This window comes from Saimiri boliviensis, chromosome 5, assembly GCF_048565385.1.
Source record: "Saimiri boliviensis isolate mSaiBol1 chromosome 5, mSaiBol1.pri, whole genome shotgun sequence".
Taxonomy (NCBI): domain Eukaryota; kingdom Metazoa; phylum Chordata; class Mammalia; order Primates; family Cebidae; genus Saimiri; species Saimiri boliviensis.
In genome coordinates, this window is record NC_133453.1 from 86,495,187 (window position 1) to 86,510,736 (window position 15,550).

At 35.3% G+C, this 15,550-nt stretch overlaps 1 protein-coding gene across 6 annotated transcripts in view; it reads right to left on the reverse strand.

Moving 5' to 3' along the window:
- ARL6IP6 (ARF like GTPase 6 interacting protein 6) overlaps nt 1-15,550 on the reverse strand; it is a 63,223-nt gene that overhangs the window by 34,873 nt on the left and 12,800 nt on the right. For 3 of the 6 annotated variants that reach the window (XR_012517754.1, XM_074399690.1, XM_003921973.4), the window contains exon 3: nt 10,946-11,078. Coding sequence is in view for 4 of the 6 variants with exons in the window: in XM_074399690.1 (XP_074255791.1) it covers nt 10,946-11,078 (133 nt within the window). In the remaining 2 variants the exon portion in view is untranslated. The other 3 variants (XR_012517755.1, XM_074399691.1, XM_074399693.1) reach the window with 3 other exon arrangements.

Genomic DNA, 15,550 nt, shown 5'->3' on the forward strand with positions numbered 1-15,550 from the left:
TAAGTAGATCAAAGAAATAAATGGGAGAATTATTAAGTCTCTCTCTTTCTCGTGTGTGTGTTTCTGCTTCATATAGCCCTCTTTCTACGTAACGACTTCTCCTTTGACAATTCGCTAGAGAACCCAGACTTCCATTATTATTTCTAGGAAAGACCTAGAAAGCTAACTCTCTTCACTAGGGTTTAGTCATGATTGTACTATTTACAGGACTATTTTAAACTACCAGAAAATCTAATTCTCAATCTTTAAAATGAGAATAAGAATTCCTTTCATTATTCTTATCAAAACTAAATGATAATATTAACAAGTACTTGTTGGCTTCGTGTGGTGGCTCATACCTGTAATCCCAGAGCCTCGGAAGGCTAAGGCAGGAGGATTGCTTGAGCTTAGCAGTTCAAGACCAGCCTGGGCAACATAGAGAGACCCTATCTCTACAAAATAAAAATAAAAAATTTAGCCAGGCATGGCAGCACTCGCTTGTAGTCCCAGCTACTTGGGAGGCAGAGGCAGGAGGACTGCTTGAGCCTAAGCAGTTGAGGCTGCAGTGAGCCATGACTGTGCCACTCTGCACTTCAGCCCAGGGCAACAAAGCAAAACCCTGTCTAAAAAAGATGAATATATAGGAAAAAATCTCGGGATAAATAACAATTATCCAAGGAAAGATAACTGGCAACCTGTGGTAGGCTATGGTCAGATGTCCAGCTCAAAAAACCTTAAGAAAAGCTCTGACACTGTATCTGCTTTATTATCTGACGTTACTTATTGCTTTAACTTGTAAACTTACACTTACTGCCTATGAGGGTAGTACTACTGTTTTTACTCTTATTTTAGAGATGAGGAAGTTATAGCTCAGATACAATAACAGACTTGCTCAACTGTCCATCTAGTAGGATAGTCTGCATTTGGAAGCTACCTCTCCTGACTTTAAGACCCTTTTTAATTGTATCAGGCTGTCTGGTAATTTACAGATTGTTAACTACTCAAAAAGGGTTCCAACAAAATCGGCAAGCACTATCTCTCAGGTATTTCTTATCAGTATTGCTCTGGGTCTATGGATACTTGTGCCTTTTCAGCCACTCGTGTATAGCACTGTAAATCGCATAAGCACAGGCAGCCAGGCACGGTGGCTCATGTTCGTAAACTCAGAACTTTGGGAGGCCGAGCGAACCCAGGGGTTCGTGACCAGCTTGGGCAACATGGCAAAACCCTGTCTCTGTAAAAAATACAAAAATTAGCCAGACGTGGTGGTGCATGTCTTTGTTCCTAGCTACTCAGAAGTCTGAGGTGAGAGGATCACTTGAGCTCAGGAGGCAAAGGATGCAGTCAGCCAAGATCATCCCACTTCACTCTAGCCTGGGCAACAATGTGAGAACCTGTCTTAAAAAAAAAAAAAGAAAAAAGAAGGTACAAAGCAAACACTCATTAGCTATATCACTATGAAAACAACAAAACCAATAGTTAATACAATTTCTTAGAGGATTCTGTTACATCTATGATTCAAAATAGTAATGAAATATATCTTACAAGATATGCATGTATTTTAACCCTTTACTTCAAGAAGCTGTAGTGCATGCAATGCCATCAATATATTCATTAATAGTGACAGCACTGTAATTGATGGCTCTGAATAGTCCCTAAATAATGAGATTTCATGATACTCAAATACTAAGCCCAAGTTCTTGATCCACCTCTTTTGTCAGCAGCTTTTCTCTCCTACCGCAATTAGCCATCTGACATCTGTTTCATTAGTTCATGGCAATAAAGAATCTGATTTGACAAAGAGGCAGCTCTCCAAAATATGTATGAAAGAGTAGTAGAGTCAGTTCATTCTACCCAATGTTAAATCTAGTTTGCTTGGAAAAGAAACTTCTAATTTGAATACTAAATAACCCACTGTTTTTGACTTCCAAGGCTTATATATCTGCCCAAGTTAAAAACCTGTAACACTTGTGTATTATTTTATGCTAAAGATGTCCACAGATACTCATTTCCAAGGAGGAAAAGTCAATGTTTGTATTTAGTTATGATGATAGGCTAAGCATATTAAAGAAAATCAAGTGCTGCTGGAAATTTCAAATTTCAAGCAAGTCAAACAAAACTTGTTCTCTTTTCTTGAATTGCGTATTATAATTTAACTATTTTATTTGTTCCTATTTTCTTAACCCTCAATGTGAAGAAGTCAGAGAAAACCCTAATAAAAATATTTTAAAGACCCAAACTAATGTTGAATAGAAAAATAACATTATAAAACAGCCTGCCATTTCTGAATCCTGAATGTTTCAGGAAATTCACGTCAAAATATTTTACTATCTGCTGCCCCCACTACAGTTAACAACATGTTCTCACACACAGATGTTAGCATCTAATTACATACAGACACTTTACATAGGAAGTAACACATGTAAAGGAATAACAGATGATGTTACCCTCTAAAATAGTTACCAAAAACAATTTACCAAAAATCAATTCAAACAAATATCAACTTGTTTTCTTTTCTTTCTCACTTATAATTTATTCTACAGATTTCAAGTTGCATTGTAAGGCAATATAATTATTTTAAACAGGATGCATGTAAATAACGTTACATTAAATAGAAATTAGATTAAAAGCATGTTTTCTAGAATTAAGTGTCTGGATACTTATCAAATGTCATTTGTGGTTGGGAAAAGAAACAAAGATGGATAACTCATAGTGATCAGACAAAAAAGATTGATATGATAGCATGAGGAAGGCAGCAGATATCCTCTGATTTTCATATTAACTATGAAATAATGCAGATTGCCAATCTAATTTCATAGATTATATTTTAAGAGGAATTTGTGAAGAAACCACTCTTTTCCTTAGCATATGTCTAGAAATCATGATATAATGCTAATAACTGTGAAGTTTCCCTGCATTTTCTGCATTTTAAACATGAATCCTATATCCAATAAGTCATAAATACAACCATTAACACATCTAAAAAGGAGATACCAAACTTCAAACTTCTCTAAAAATGAGTAAACTTACACTGACTTCTATAAAATAGACTTCAATTTTGTCTTCCAATCTGCCTATGAAATGCACAAATATAATTATTCAAAAGGCACCTGAAGAACAAATATTGTGATTTAAAACTGAGTCTAGTTGTAATAAAAATAGTAATTTTGCTTGACTCCTGATGATTCAAAATAGGTATCTGCAAGATGACTTCAAAAGCTTTGGTCTCTTTTAAAAACTATCTAGGAAAACTTTAAATGATACCTTAAAAAATATTTTTAGCATAAATATATATGTTTAAGGTCATTAAAAAGAACAAAGTTGTGCTCAAAGTGGAGATTTCTAAACAATTCAATCTATGTCTCAAAAAGACTCATGTTCAGTTGTAAGGTTCAGGGTAAGAAATCTCTTAGCATAGAAGTCAATTGAAGATTCTTAAGAACTGAGACATGCTCCAAAAACTACAATGGTGTGACTCCAATCATTTCAGACATGCTATTTCTGTAGCATTTCTCAACACAGAGAGAAAATTACTTAAAATAACTTTCTCACTAGGTGATTTAACAATCCAAGCTTTGAATTCAGATACACAGTTCACCAGAAATCTTACTTTCATATACCTTTGATCAGCATAAGCTTGTAATACGATATTTCCAGCAGTACTTTATTTCCATTTATAGAGTCGGCCTATCCTCATAACTTTAAACATAAGCATTTTTTTTTTCCCTCCTTGGAAATAAATATCTGTGGATATCTTTAACATAAAATAATAGTCCTATTAAGGAACTTCCCTGGCACAGTAACTCCCTCCACAATGATTTCAGCTACAGAAATCATCAGATGCTAGGGGCGCTTGCCACTTCACTCTGTGTTTAGGTTATACAAATTAATGGGATTTAAAATTAATAAACCAACTTTACTTGCCAAGAATGACTTATTTTGGAATCCACAGGTTGTTTTATATTCCTACAATGTCAATGTCCTAGTGTGAATGTTATTTGAGTATATGCTGTTAAATTTGACGTTTGATCTAAATAATGAACATTTTTTCATGTCAGTAATAAGACTCATAACTTATGTTACCATTTTTCCACTAAACTTATTACTATAGAGTAACATTCATATCCTAGATGTGACATTATCAGAATGGCTTTTACTACAGCACACTTAATAACTATTAACCTGCAGCTATATCCTTTCATCATTAGATGAAGCTTGAGCACAGGTAATGCGAAATGTGGAGTGCAGTCTTAAAGTGGAGTACAGGTCACTAGGAGAAAACAATGGGAGAAGACAGAGAGAAGTCTGATGTTAAGAACAGATTTTGATTAAGCAATATTGTGGAGGCAAAACTGCCACATAGCAAAAGCTGAGAGCGCCTGCTAATTATCAATAAAATGATGCTGTTTCAATTAATGAAATTTCTCCTCCTGATATATTTCATAATGCAGAGGATATAGGCTAGCTGCTATGGTGAATAAAAATAAACATAGAGTCAGTTACAAACTATGTTACTTGCAGATTACTTGACTTTGTGCAAGTGGCTTAAACTTCTGAGACTCGGTTTCTTCATCTATTAAAAAATGAAAACACTAGACTAATAATGACACCTATGAGATGGGTAGCTCAGGAGGGCATTAGTTACCTTTTATCTTAGTTAAGTTTACAAGTGGATGGAACTATCTTTCCAAAAAATATGCCTGTTGAAGTCCATTAAGTACCTATCTGGAAATTTATCTTGCAAAGTTCTCTGTATTTCCTAAAAGTCTTGTGCTTATGTAAAAGTGAAAGTTTTTAAGATTTATCTAATAAATATACAACAGTAAACATTAAAAAAATTTAATATAAGAAAATGATTTTATTTCTAATCTCAATCTCTTATGAATTATTGATGCAAATTGCTGATTTCATTAAATATTTCACCTAATATTTACTGAACAGTAATAAATGTTATTTTTTTCTTCCTCTAAGTTTATATTTCTAGAGAAACACAATTGATAGTCATAGTAAATATGGTCTTCTCAAATGATTTTCCCACTTCAAATAGTTATTCTGTTTTAAAAAAGAAAGTCCAGGCACTTAAGTCTGTAGAGATAACAAAACACGACTATTTTAACAAACCAGTTAACATGATTTATTTTACTCTTTTACAGAAAAAGTATAGGCACTGTGATCCCAATTTCAATTTTTAAAATATGCATAAAGATTGGAAAAATATACATTAAAATGTCAGCAGTAAGTTTCCCTCATTATTTCTTCCTTTTTGGAATTTTCAGCAAAGAATCTGAATTACTTTTATATAATTAGGAAAAATGCTTACATTAATATTATTGCTTATTTATGGTAAAATACATAACCTGTCACAAAGATATTTTTATAAAAGTATGATGTTCCATATTGATAAAATATATCAATCTGATTTCGAAGAAAATAAAGTCTGAAAATTTCAACTTCCTCAAAATGTAGAGAAGTTGTTTCCCTGTACAAGGACTCACTCTACTGGTGACATAGGGAATATACTTAATCTGACATTGCTGAAATAACTGCATATTTTCCATAAACACTAGAGGGCAGGGTTTTGACTATAAAACTCAACTTCATTTGTATTTCTTTGTGTATATATAAATATTTTACTTATATTTGGATATATATATCATTTATATTTGTATATATGTACACATTATTTTGTACAAATCCAAAATGTATATACACATTATTTTGTATAATGAACTCTTCGACTCAAGCAATCCTTTTGCCTCACTCTTCCAGTAGCTGGGACTACAGAATACAGAATATATATACACATTAGTTGTGTACATATTATTTGTATTTATAATGTGCATATATATGTTCTGTATTTATATGCAAATATATACATAATATGTAAATATAGATGCACATCATTTATATTTTACATTTATACAAATGAATGTGTCTATTTTATATTTTATGTATATTTTGTATTCATTTGTATATACATAACATATATTTTGTATATATTTCAAAACCATTTTTAGATATTTAGTAATAAATACATAATCGAAGGCTTTATATGACACTATTTCATATTAAAATTGGATCACTAGGCTGGGTGTAGTGGCTCATGCCTGAAATCCCAGTATTTTGTGAGGCCGAGGTGGGCAGACTGCTTGAGTTCAGGGGTTTGAGACCAGCCTGGGCACATGGCAAAATCCTGTCTCTACAAAAAATAGAAAAATTATTTGCCATGGTGGTATACCTATAGTCCCAGCTCAACAGGGGCAGAAGCAGGAGAATCACTTGAGCCTGAGAAGTGGAGGCTGCACTGAGCCAAGATGGCACCACTGCACTCCAGCCTGGGTAACAGAACCAGACCAGACCATGTCTCCAAAAAACGCCAGAAACAAAAAAACATAATTACTAATTGATATGGTTTGGCTGTGTCGCCACCTAAATCTCATCCTGCAGTTCCCATAATCCCCACATGTCATAGGAGGGACCTGGTGAGAGGCAACTAAATCATGAGGATGGTTCTGCTAATAGTGTGTGAGTCTCATGAGATCTGATGGTTTATAAAGGGCAGTTCCCCTGCAAATTGCTCTCTTGCCTGCCGCCACATAAGATGTGCCTTTCCTCCTCCTTTGCCTTTTGCCATAATTGTGAGGCCTCCCCTGCCATGTGGAACTGTGAGTCAATAAAACTTTTTTCCTTTATAAATTACCCAGTCTCAGGTATATCTTTATTAGCAGTGTGAGAAGATTAATACAGTAAATGGATTAAGACAGGAAGATGTGGGAAAGTTTGGAACTTCCTAGAGACTTGTGGAATGGCTTTGACCAAAATGCTAATATTGATATGGACAATGAAGTCCTGGCTGAGGTGGTCTCCGATGGAGATGAGGAACTTATTGGGAACAGGAGCAGCAAAGGTGGATTTTTGCTATGCTTTAGCAATGAGACTGGAAGCATTTTCTCCCTGCCCTAGAGATCTGTGGAACTTTGAACTTGAGAGAGATGATTTAGGGTGGTGGAAGAAATTCTAAGCAGCAAAGCATTCAAGAGTTGACTTGGGTGCTCTTAAAAGCATTGTTTTATTCTTTAACATGGTTTGGAATTAGAACTTATGTTTAAAAGGGAAGTAGAGAATAAAAGTTTAAAAAATTTGCAGCCTGACAATACAATGGTAAAGAAAAAACTATTTTCTGAGAAATTCAAGCCAGCTGAAGAAATTTTAAAAGTAATGAGGAGTCAAATGTTAACTGCCAAGGCAATGGGGAAAATGTCTTCAGGGCATGTCATAGGTCTTCATGGAAGCCCCTCCCATCACAACCTGGGAGACCTAGGAGAAAAAAATGGTTTCATGGGCCTTGCTGCTCTGTGCAGTCTCAGGACTTGGTACCCTGTGTCCCAGCCATGGCTAAAAAAGGTCAATGTACAGCCCACCCTTGATGGCTTACACGTGATGTTGGGCCTGTGGGTACACTGAAATCAAGAATTGAGGTTTGGGAACCTCCACCTAGATTTCAGAGGATATAGAGAAATGCCTAGATGTCCAGGTAGAAGTGTGCTGCAAAGGTAGAACCCTTATGGAGAACCTCTCTGCTAGGGCAGTGCAGAAGGGAAATGGGGGGTGGGAGTTCCCACACAGAGTCCCCACTGGGGCACTCCCTAGTGGAGCTGTGAGAAGTGGCCCACTAGAATGATAGATCCATTGACAGCTTGCACCATGTGCCTGGAAAAGCCACAGACGCTCAATGCCAGCCTGTGAAAGTAGCCAGGAGACGGGGCTGTACCCTGCAGAGCCACAGGGGCAGAGCTGCCCAAGATCATGGAAATCTACCTCTTACATCAGTATGACCTGGATGTGAGATATAGAGTCAAAGGAGACTATTTTTGAATTTTAACGTTTGACTGCCCTGTTGAATTTTGGACTTGCATGGGGCCTATACCCACTTTGTTTTGGCCAATTTCTCCCATTCGGAATGGGTGTATTTACCCAATGCCTGTATCCCCCAATGTATTTTGGAAGTAACTAACTTGCTTTTGATTTTAGAGGCTCATAGGCAGAAGGGGCTTTCCTTGTCTCAGATGAGACTTTGGACTATGGACTTTTGAGCTAATGGTGAAATCTGGGGGACTGTTGGGAAGGCATGATTGGTTTTGAGGACATGAGATCTGGGAGGGGTCGAGGCAGAATGACATGGTTTGGCTGTGCCTCACCCAAATCTCATCTTGAATTGTACTTCCCATAATTCCCATACGTTGTGGGAGGAACCCTGTGGGAGGTAATTAAATTATGGGGGCAGTTACCCCCATGCTGCTTTTCTCTTAATAGTGAGTGAGTCTCACAAAATCTGACAGTTTTATAAAGAGCAGTTCCTCTGCACATACTCTCTTGTCTGCTGACACATAAAATGTACCTTTGCTTCTCCTTGGCCTTCCACGATAATTGTGCGGTCTCCCCAATCATGTCAAACTGTGAGTCAATTAAACCTCTTTCCTTTATAAATTACCCAGTCTTGGGTATGTCTTTATTAGACACCACGAGAACAAACTAATACACTAACAAATACATTGAAAATTAAGGCCCTTAATTAAACTGATTCTAATTTAATAAAAAATGCAAAAATAACTTTTTAAAAAAAGTTAAATGCTCTCAGAACAGCAGATCTTTAAGAGAACACTAAAACCTTCTCTAACCCCAAAGGGTTCTTACATTTATAAGGTTTATGAATTGTGATGGCGATAGAAGAGAAGGTGAGAGAGAAAATGAAACTCCAGGAAGAGAGAACAAGAGTAAAATCATGACTTCTCAAAATTGCGTAGTTTATGAGGGGCATGTCAAGCTAATCTGGTATGTGACTACAATATAGAGTGCAGTAGGGAAATAGCTGAGGATGGAAAGGTAGAATAGGGTCATTTGGAGAAGAACTGTGCTGCTATACTTAGGAGCTGGACTTTATTCTAAAGGCAATAGGAAAGCTACTGAATACTTTTAACCAATAGAGAGCTGTGACTAGATCTCTTCTTATTAATGAAAAGACAGCAGTTCAGTTGTACCTTGTTATCTACTGGGAGACTGGTTCCAGGATTCCCACAAACACCAAAATCCATGGATGTTCAAGTCCCTTATATAAAATAGCACAGTATTTGCCTATAACGTATGCACATCCTCCCCATACTTTAAATCTTTAATCTCTAGATTACTTATAATGCCCAATATAAAGTAAATGCTGTGTAAACAGTTGTTAAACTGTTTTTTTATTTGTATTACTTTTTAATGTTTTATTGTAATTTTTTTCTCCAAATATTTATCCATAGTTGGTTGAATTCAAGGATGTGGAGCCCATGGATACAGAGGGCTGACTGTATACAGGGTGAATTAGAAGAGTGAGAACTTAGAGGACAGAAGACCAAGAAGTCAAGTACACTGGCCTTAAATAGTATAAAAACAGTGAAAATGCAAACAGGAAGTATTTTAATGACATTTAAAAAGTAATGAATGACTGGACTTGGTAAATGGACAAATACAATGAATAAGAATTCAAACCCTGGTGAGTGAAATGGGTGGATATTGATGGTTTCAAGGCAAAGACTAGAGTTTTAATCACTCTAAGTGCAAACTGCTTCCTGAAATCCAGGTAGCAAGGTCTATTAAATAGCGAGAAATGTGTAGCTAGAATTCAGGGAAGTGAGCTATAAATACAAGGAAAAGAATATGATTACTTTTTTTTATGATTTATGAAATGAGTCATATTACCTTAGACTTATACCTGTTATTAAAGTAAATTTCTAATTGAGTGGTAGCCATGTAAACTATGGGATGGCATTGTACTGTTAGGTTTAACTCTTAGTCAATTTAGATTATTTGTCCACCTCAAAAACACAGAACTAAAATTTGCTGGAAAGCATATGACTTATGTTTCATATACAAATAGGGATTAAGACATTTAAAATATATACATATACATATTACACCCACACATATATATATACATACATATATATATATGTGTGTGTATATACACACACACACACACACACACACACACACATATTCACATTTCATTTGAAGTCAAGCCAAAATTTAAAAAGATGTATTTATGAGACAAAAAAATTTGAGAATTTACTAATAATGAAGGCCAGGAGTACCAATGATTATTAATAACTACAATTGGTATAACTTCACATTTATAAAGTCTCTCAAATAAATGTTTTTATCTCTACAGCCTGTCTATGAGGTAGGCTAGAGCTGGTACTAATAATAACAATAGTAAGAATTAGAATAACATATATAAATTTAATACAATTTAGTTTATTGTCTGCACATCCTCCCCAAATTTCTAGAATAAACTAGAGATCTTAGATGTTCTTATTTGGAAATTTATATTTAAAATTGGAACTTTCCTGGCATGAATAAACTAGATTGGAACATTACTGAATTTTCTAAAATTTTCTGAATCATGGAAAAGGAAAACATAGACCAAAGAAATTTAATGCTTTTCCACTATGAAAAGCATCCAGTCTGGTCTAGACATATAAATTGGGTACCATAAATGTTTGCTAATTATTACACAAAGTTAGAATCCTAAGGAAAAGTCTGATTGAATTATTATGTCATTTTAAGTCTGGCCATGTATGAACCTTCTAAAACTTTCAAATTGCTGGCATTAATTTTGCCTTTACAAACTGTTTTAAATCAAATTCCATTCCAAAAGGACAAACAGCCATCAAAGGTTCTTAGTTCTGTGATAATTTCCTGAATTTCAGTTTTTAGAAAACACAGCATTATCTAGACATCGAATTTTAAATATTATTCTCATGTATCTAAATACTGAGCCTACAAGCTGAAAAGTCTCATATCATTCATGTTTTGTAGAGACTGGAGCCTCTACATATCTCAAAATCAGCCTCTTATTTCTCTGTATTTTAGTATATTCAAGAGTTGAAATGTGTTTAAAAAATAAACAGGAAACAGGCTTACTTACTTGAACCGGGCAGGTGAAAGAGGAGTAGGAGGAAACATTCCTGGTTCAAAAGAATCAAAGTAAGTCACTGTCCAAGAAAAGCTGCAACAGGAGAATCCAGCAGTTAGGGATATTATAAGTAGAGTCCAGAATCCTTAACAGGAAAAGAGAGGGGGAAAAGTAGATTATTAGTGCCAAACAATTTAAATTAAACCAGTATTCTCATGTTCAGATCACGTATAATTCTCATCTTCTAAATTATATGAACCTGATATTACAAGAGATTTGAACTTAGTGCAAGCTAACCCATGTAGAAGTATGTATTACTAAAGCACAACTAGAAGTCATATCATTGAATATTTTAAATGATAATATGTAAAAAAAAAAAAAAGGGGTAAATTCAACAAGAACATAACATCTTCAGTTTTATAAAATTCAACTACAGAAAACATGGTCAAAATATTTCACAAGATTCCTAACATGGCTTGAGGCCAGACAAACTGGCTCATGTCTGCAATTATAATGCTTTGGGAGACTGATGTGGGAGAATGGTTTGGGACCAGGAGTTTGAGGTTGCAGTGTGCCATGATTGCATCATGATTGTACCACGGCACACCAGCCTGGGAGACAGAGTGAAACCCTGTCTCAAAAAAAAGCCAAGTCTTAAGATGTTTCATGTAATTTCATAAATTGTACCTTATCTTCATTATTTAGTACTGATTCCTTTCACTCCACATCATGCAGTTTTGAAACATGCATCAATTTAGGGGTATCTCCTCTTTATAATTTTCTTAAAAACATTATAAACCTACTCTGATTCTTAAACTTTGCTCAGTATATGAACAAAAGTTGATTCCTGATTTACAAATGTGTGAGACCCTAGATTTTATTTGCACTGAGTTTGGAACTGTATTTTCTCACAGAAGTCAAGTCAAAATAACAGTATTATAATGTGCTTTAAGAAAAGGGTTGAGAAGAATAGAAGGCATAAAGTAAAAAGAAAGGGGTAAGTTAATTTAAAGGATTTTAGATACTACTCATAACCCATTAAGAGTAATAAAGGAATAATGACTTGTTCTTGTGGTTACAATAAGAAAGGAAATACTGATATGTAAGTGGCCAACTCCCCTTGGTAAGTACAGCTTTATTTTGATGTGAAGTTTTCAAAAATTTTATACATTAACTCACTTATTCATCTACTCAATCTATATTGAGGGGCTACCATATGTTGGTTATTGTGCTAGGTGATGGGGATACTGTGGTGAGGAAAACAAAAAAAGATTGCTGTCTTCATGAAGTAATTCTAGTGGGACAGAAAGATAATAAGCATGTAAATAAATTAATGAGGTAACTGTATACTGTGATAACTATTTTGAATAAATAAGATGTTACCACTTTAAGAAGGTAACATCAGAATTCAGATAAAAAATGTGAACACATTTTTTCTTGGAAGAATAACAGTTAATTCTAAAATTCACATGAAATAATAAGCAAAAATAGAGACTAGTCCAACCAGACATTGACATATTATAGGACCTAAATACCTAAAACAGTGTGTACTGATATACAAATAGATGACAGGGCCAGGCGTGGTGGTTCATGCCTGTAATTCCAGCACTTTGAGAAGCCGAGGCAAGAGAATTACTTAAGGCCAAGTTAGAGTTTGAGACTAGCCTGGCCAACATGGTGAAACCATCTCTATTAAAAATATAAAAATTAGCCAGGCATGGTGGTGCATGACTGTAATCCCAGCTACTTGGGAGACTGAGGCAGAAGTGCAGTAAGCCAAGACAGCGCCTGCACTCCAGCCTGGCGACGCAGTGAGACTCTGTCTCAAAAACAAAGACACAATGGAACAAGGCAGAATACAAGATCTGGAAGAAGGCGGAAGAGGGCCCAAATAGATTAATACAAAATTTTACTAATTCAATGGGGTGACCACTTACAAAAAGGAAAATAAGCTGGATCTATACCAGATACTCTGTACTAGGCTAAATTCCACCAAATAATCTAAAGTTGTAGAAAGAATCACTGGAAAACTCATTTACAGCTTTGGAGAGAGAAAGGCCTTTCTAACCATAATACAAAATTCATGACCCATATAAGACATAACATTTCAACTATATACAGTCAGCCCTTCCTATTCACAGGTTCTGTATCTGGATGCAAAATATTTGGAAAAAAAAAAAAAAAGTAACAATACAACAATAAAAAGCATGCCAATCAAAACCAATACATTATAACAACTTTTTACAGAACATTTACATTATATTAGGTATTACAAAGAGTAAATGGGAAGATGTGGATAGGTCATATACAAATACTATACAATCTCATATAAAGGACTTGAGCATCCACAGATTTTGGTATCCACCGGGGTTCCTGGAACCAATCCCTCAGATACTGAGACAACTGTATATAGGTAGACACACATACTACCATATATGAACGGCAAAATCAAATGTCAAACTGAACAACAAAAAAATTTTAAATATACATTCGCAACTTAGAGCAAGAAGGGAAAATCTCCTACAATACAGATTAATTCCTAGAAAACAACAAAAAAAGGCCAGCAATCCAAAACCCAACATAAAAACAGTCAAATACAACTGCAGAAAACTATAAAATGTTGGAACATGAAAAGATGCTCAATTCAATACCATTAATAAAGAGAAATTGAGGATCATTTTTTCATTATCAATTGACAAAAATCAAAAAGTTGGATAATATTCTCTGATGCCGAGTCTGTGAATAAACAGAAAATCTTCATGCATCGTTGTTTTTGGGAGTAAACTGTTACAATTTCTACGGAGAGCAGTTTGGCAGTATCTGTTAAAACAATGTATGTATATGTTCTTTACTCAAGTAATTTTGTCTATCCTTAGAACAGTATGCCTCTGTATACTGTACTAAAAAACACATACCTGCATAAAATGATGTATATACAAGATTGTTCTCTGTAGCTTTGTTTGTAATAATATAAATTGGAAACAATCTAAATAATCAGTAATTAAAGGATTGGTTAATTAAGTACATCCATATAACGGAATACTATGCAGCTTTAAAAATGAATGAGGAAGCTCTTTATGTACTGATATGTAAAGATCCTGAAAATATACTGGTGAGTCCAAACTGAAGGTTCAGAATATCTCTATGCATTTTTATAAAAAAGAAGAAAATATGTATTGTACACATACATATTCTGTATATATGAAGAAATGTATATTGTAGTTAGATATTTAAAAATATTTCTGGAAGGATATAAGAATTTAACATCGGTTCTCTGGGGAGAGAGGAAAGAGTGGTTGGGAGGAAAGGGTAAGACTTTTCAGTCTACACTCGTTTATATTTTTTGAATTTTGACCCATATGACTATTCTACCTATTCAAAATAGAACTAAGTAAGCTTATAAAAAAATTTTCAGCCGGGCAGTCCTTTTTTTTTTTTTTTTTTTTTGAGACGGAGTTTCGCTCTTGTTACCCAGGCTGGAGTGCAATGGCACGATCTCGGCTCACCGCAACCTCCGCCTCCTGGGTTCAGGCAATTCTCCTGCCTCAGCCTCCTGAGTAGCTGGGATTACAGGCAGGCACCACCATGCCCAGCTAATTTTTTGTATTTTTAGTAGAGACGGGGTTTCACCATGTTGACCAGGATGGTCTCGATCTCTTGACCTCGTGATCCACCCGCCTTGGCCTCCCAAAGTGCTGAAATTACAGGCTTGAGCCACCGCGCCGGGCCAGGCAGTCCTTTTTGAACAGGAAGTCTTATCAGAATCTTTGTGGACTCATTTTTAAACTGCATCTTTAAGACAGGTTTCTGAAGTGTGTGTGTTCCATGCCTCAAGAATATGGGGAGGAATCACTGAGAACACTAGCAGATTACTTAGGAATTATCAAATTTCCTGACTACACAAAATTATCCACGAGTCTTTAGCAAGAAGCAGGTAAAAAGTATATGCATTGGACTGTTTGTAAATCTTGTGAAGCTCAGTAACAGACTGAAAAAAAAAAAACGGTTAAAGTACAGACTCAGAAGAATTATTCACAAAAAGTGTGGTAATTTTTGAAAAATTATTCTAAATTATTTCTCCTGATTGTTCCCTTCTCCTATCCCCCACATGTCAAAGAGCTAATGGACTCTTGCATTCCCTTCTCCAGAAGAGGGATGTGGCAAAGCAGAAAGGAGAAATAGCCTTTTTACTTTTATGTTGCAAAATATTTACGGAAACATGTACAGATATAATCAGGGGTAGGAGTGTGGATACAAAAAAAGTCTTGAATGCACAGCAAAAGACAATGAGTTGATTGGAGTACAGATAAAATGTTTGTGTGGAACAGGGAAAAACAGAGTAAGGGGCTTATTCACAAGTGAGAAAGATTTCCCTGGTTTAAATAAAGTATGTTGTACGTATGTTTGCACTATGTGTGTGAATGGGGAAAGGGAGCAGTGCTACTGGGACTTTCTGATAAAGCATCTAGAAAAGCCTACACAAATCCACATAGGGAGTACAGCTGTGTACAGTACCTCGGTAGATAAGAACGGAGCCAAGCCTGCAGATGCTTCTGCCCTGAGCTAGGCATAGAAACAGTAGATGGTCATGTGACTGGAAGTTGCTACATCTGCAAG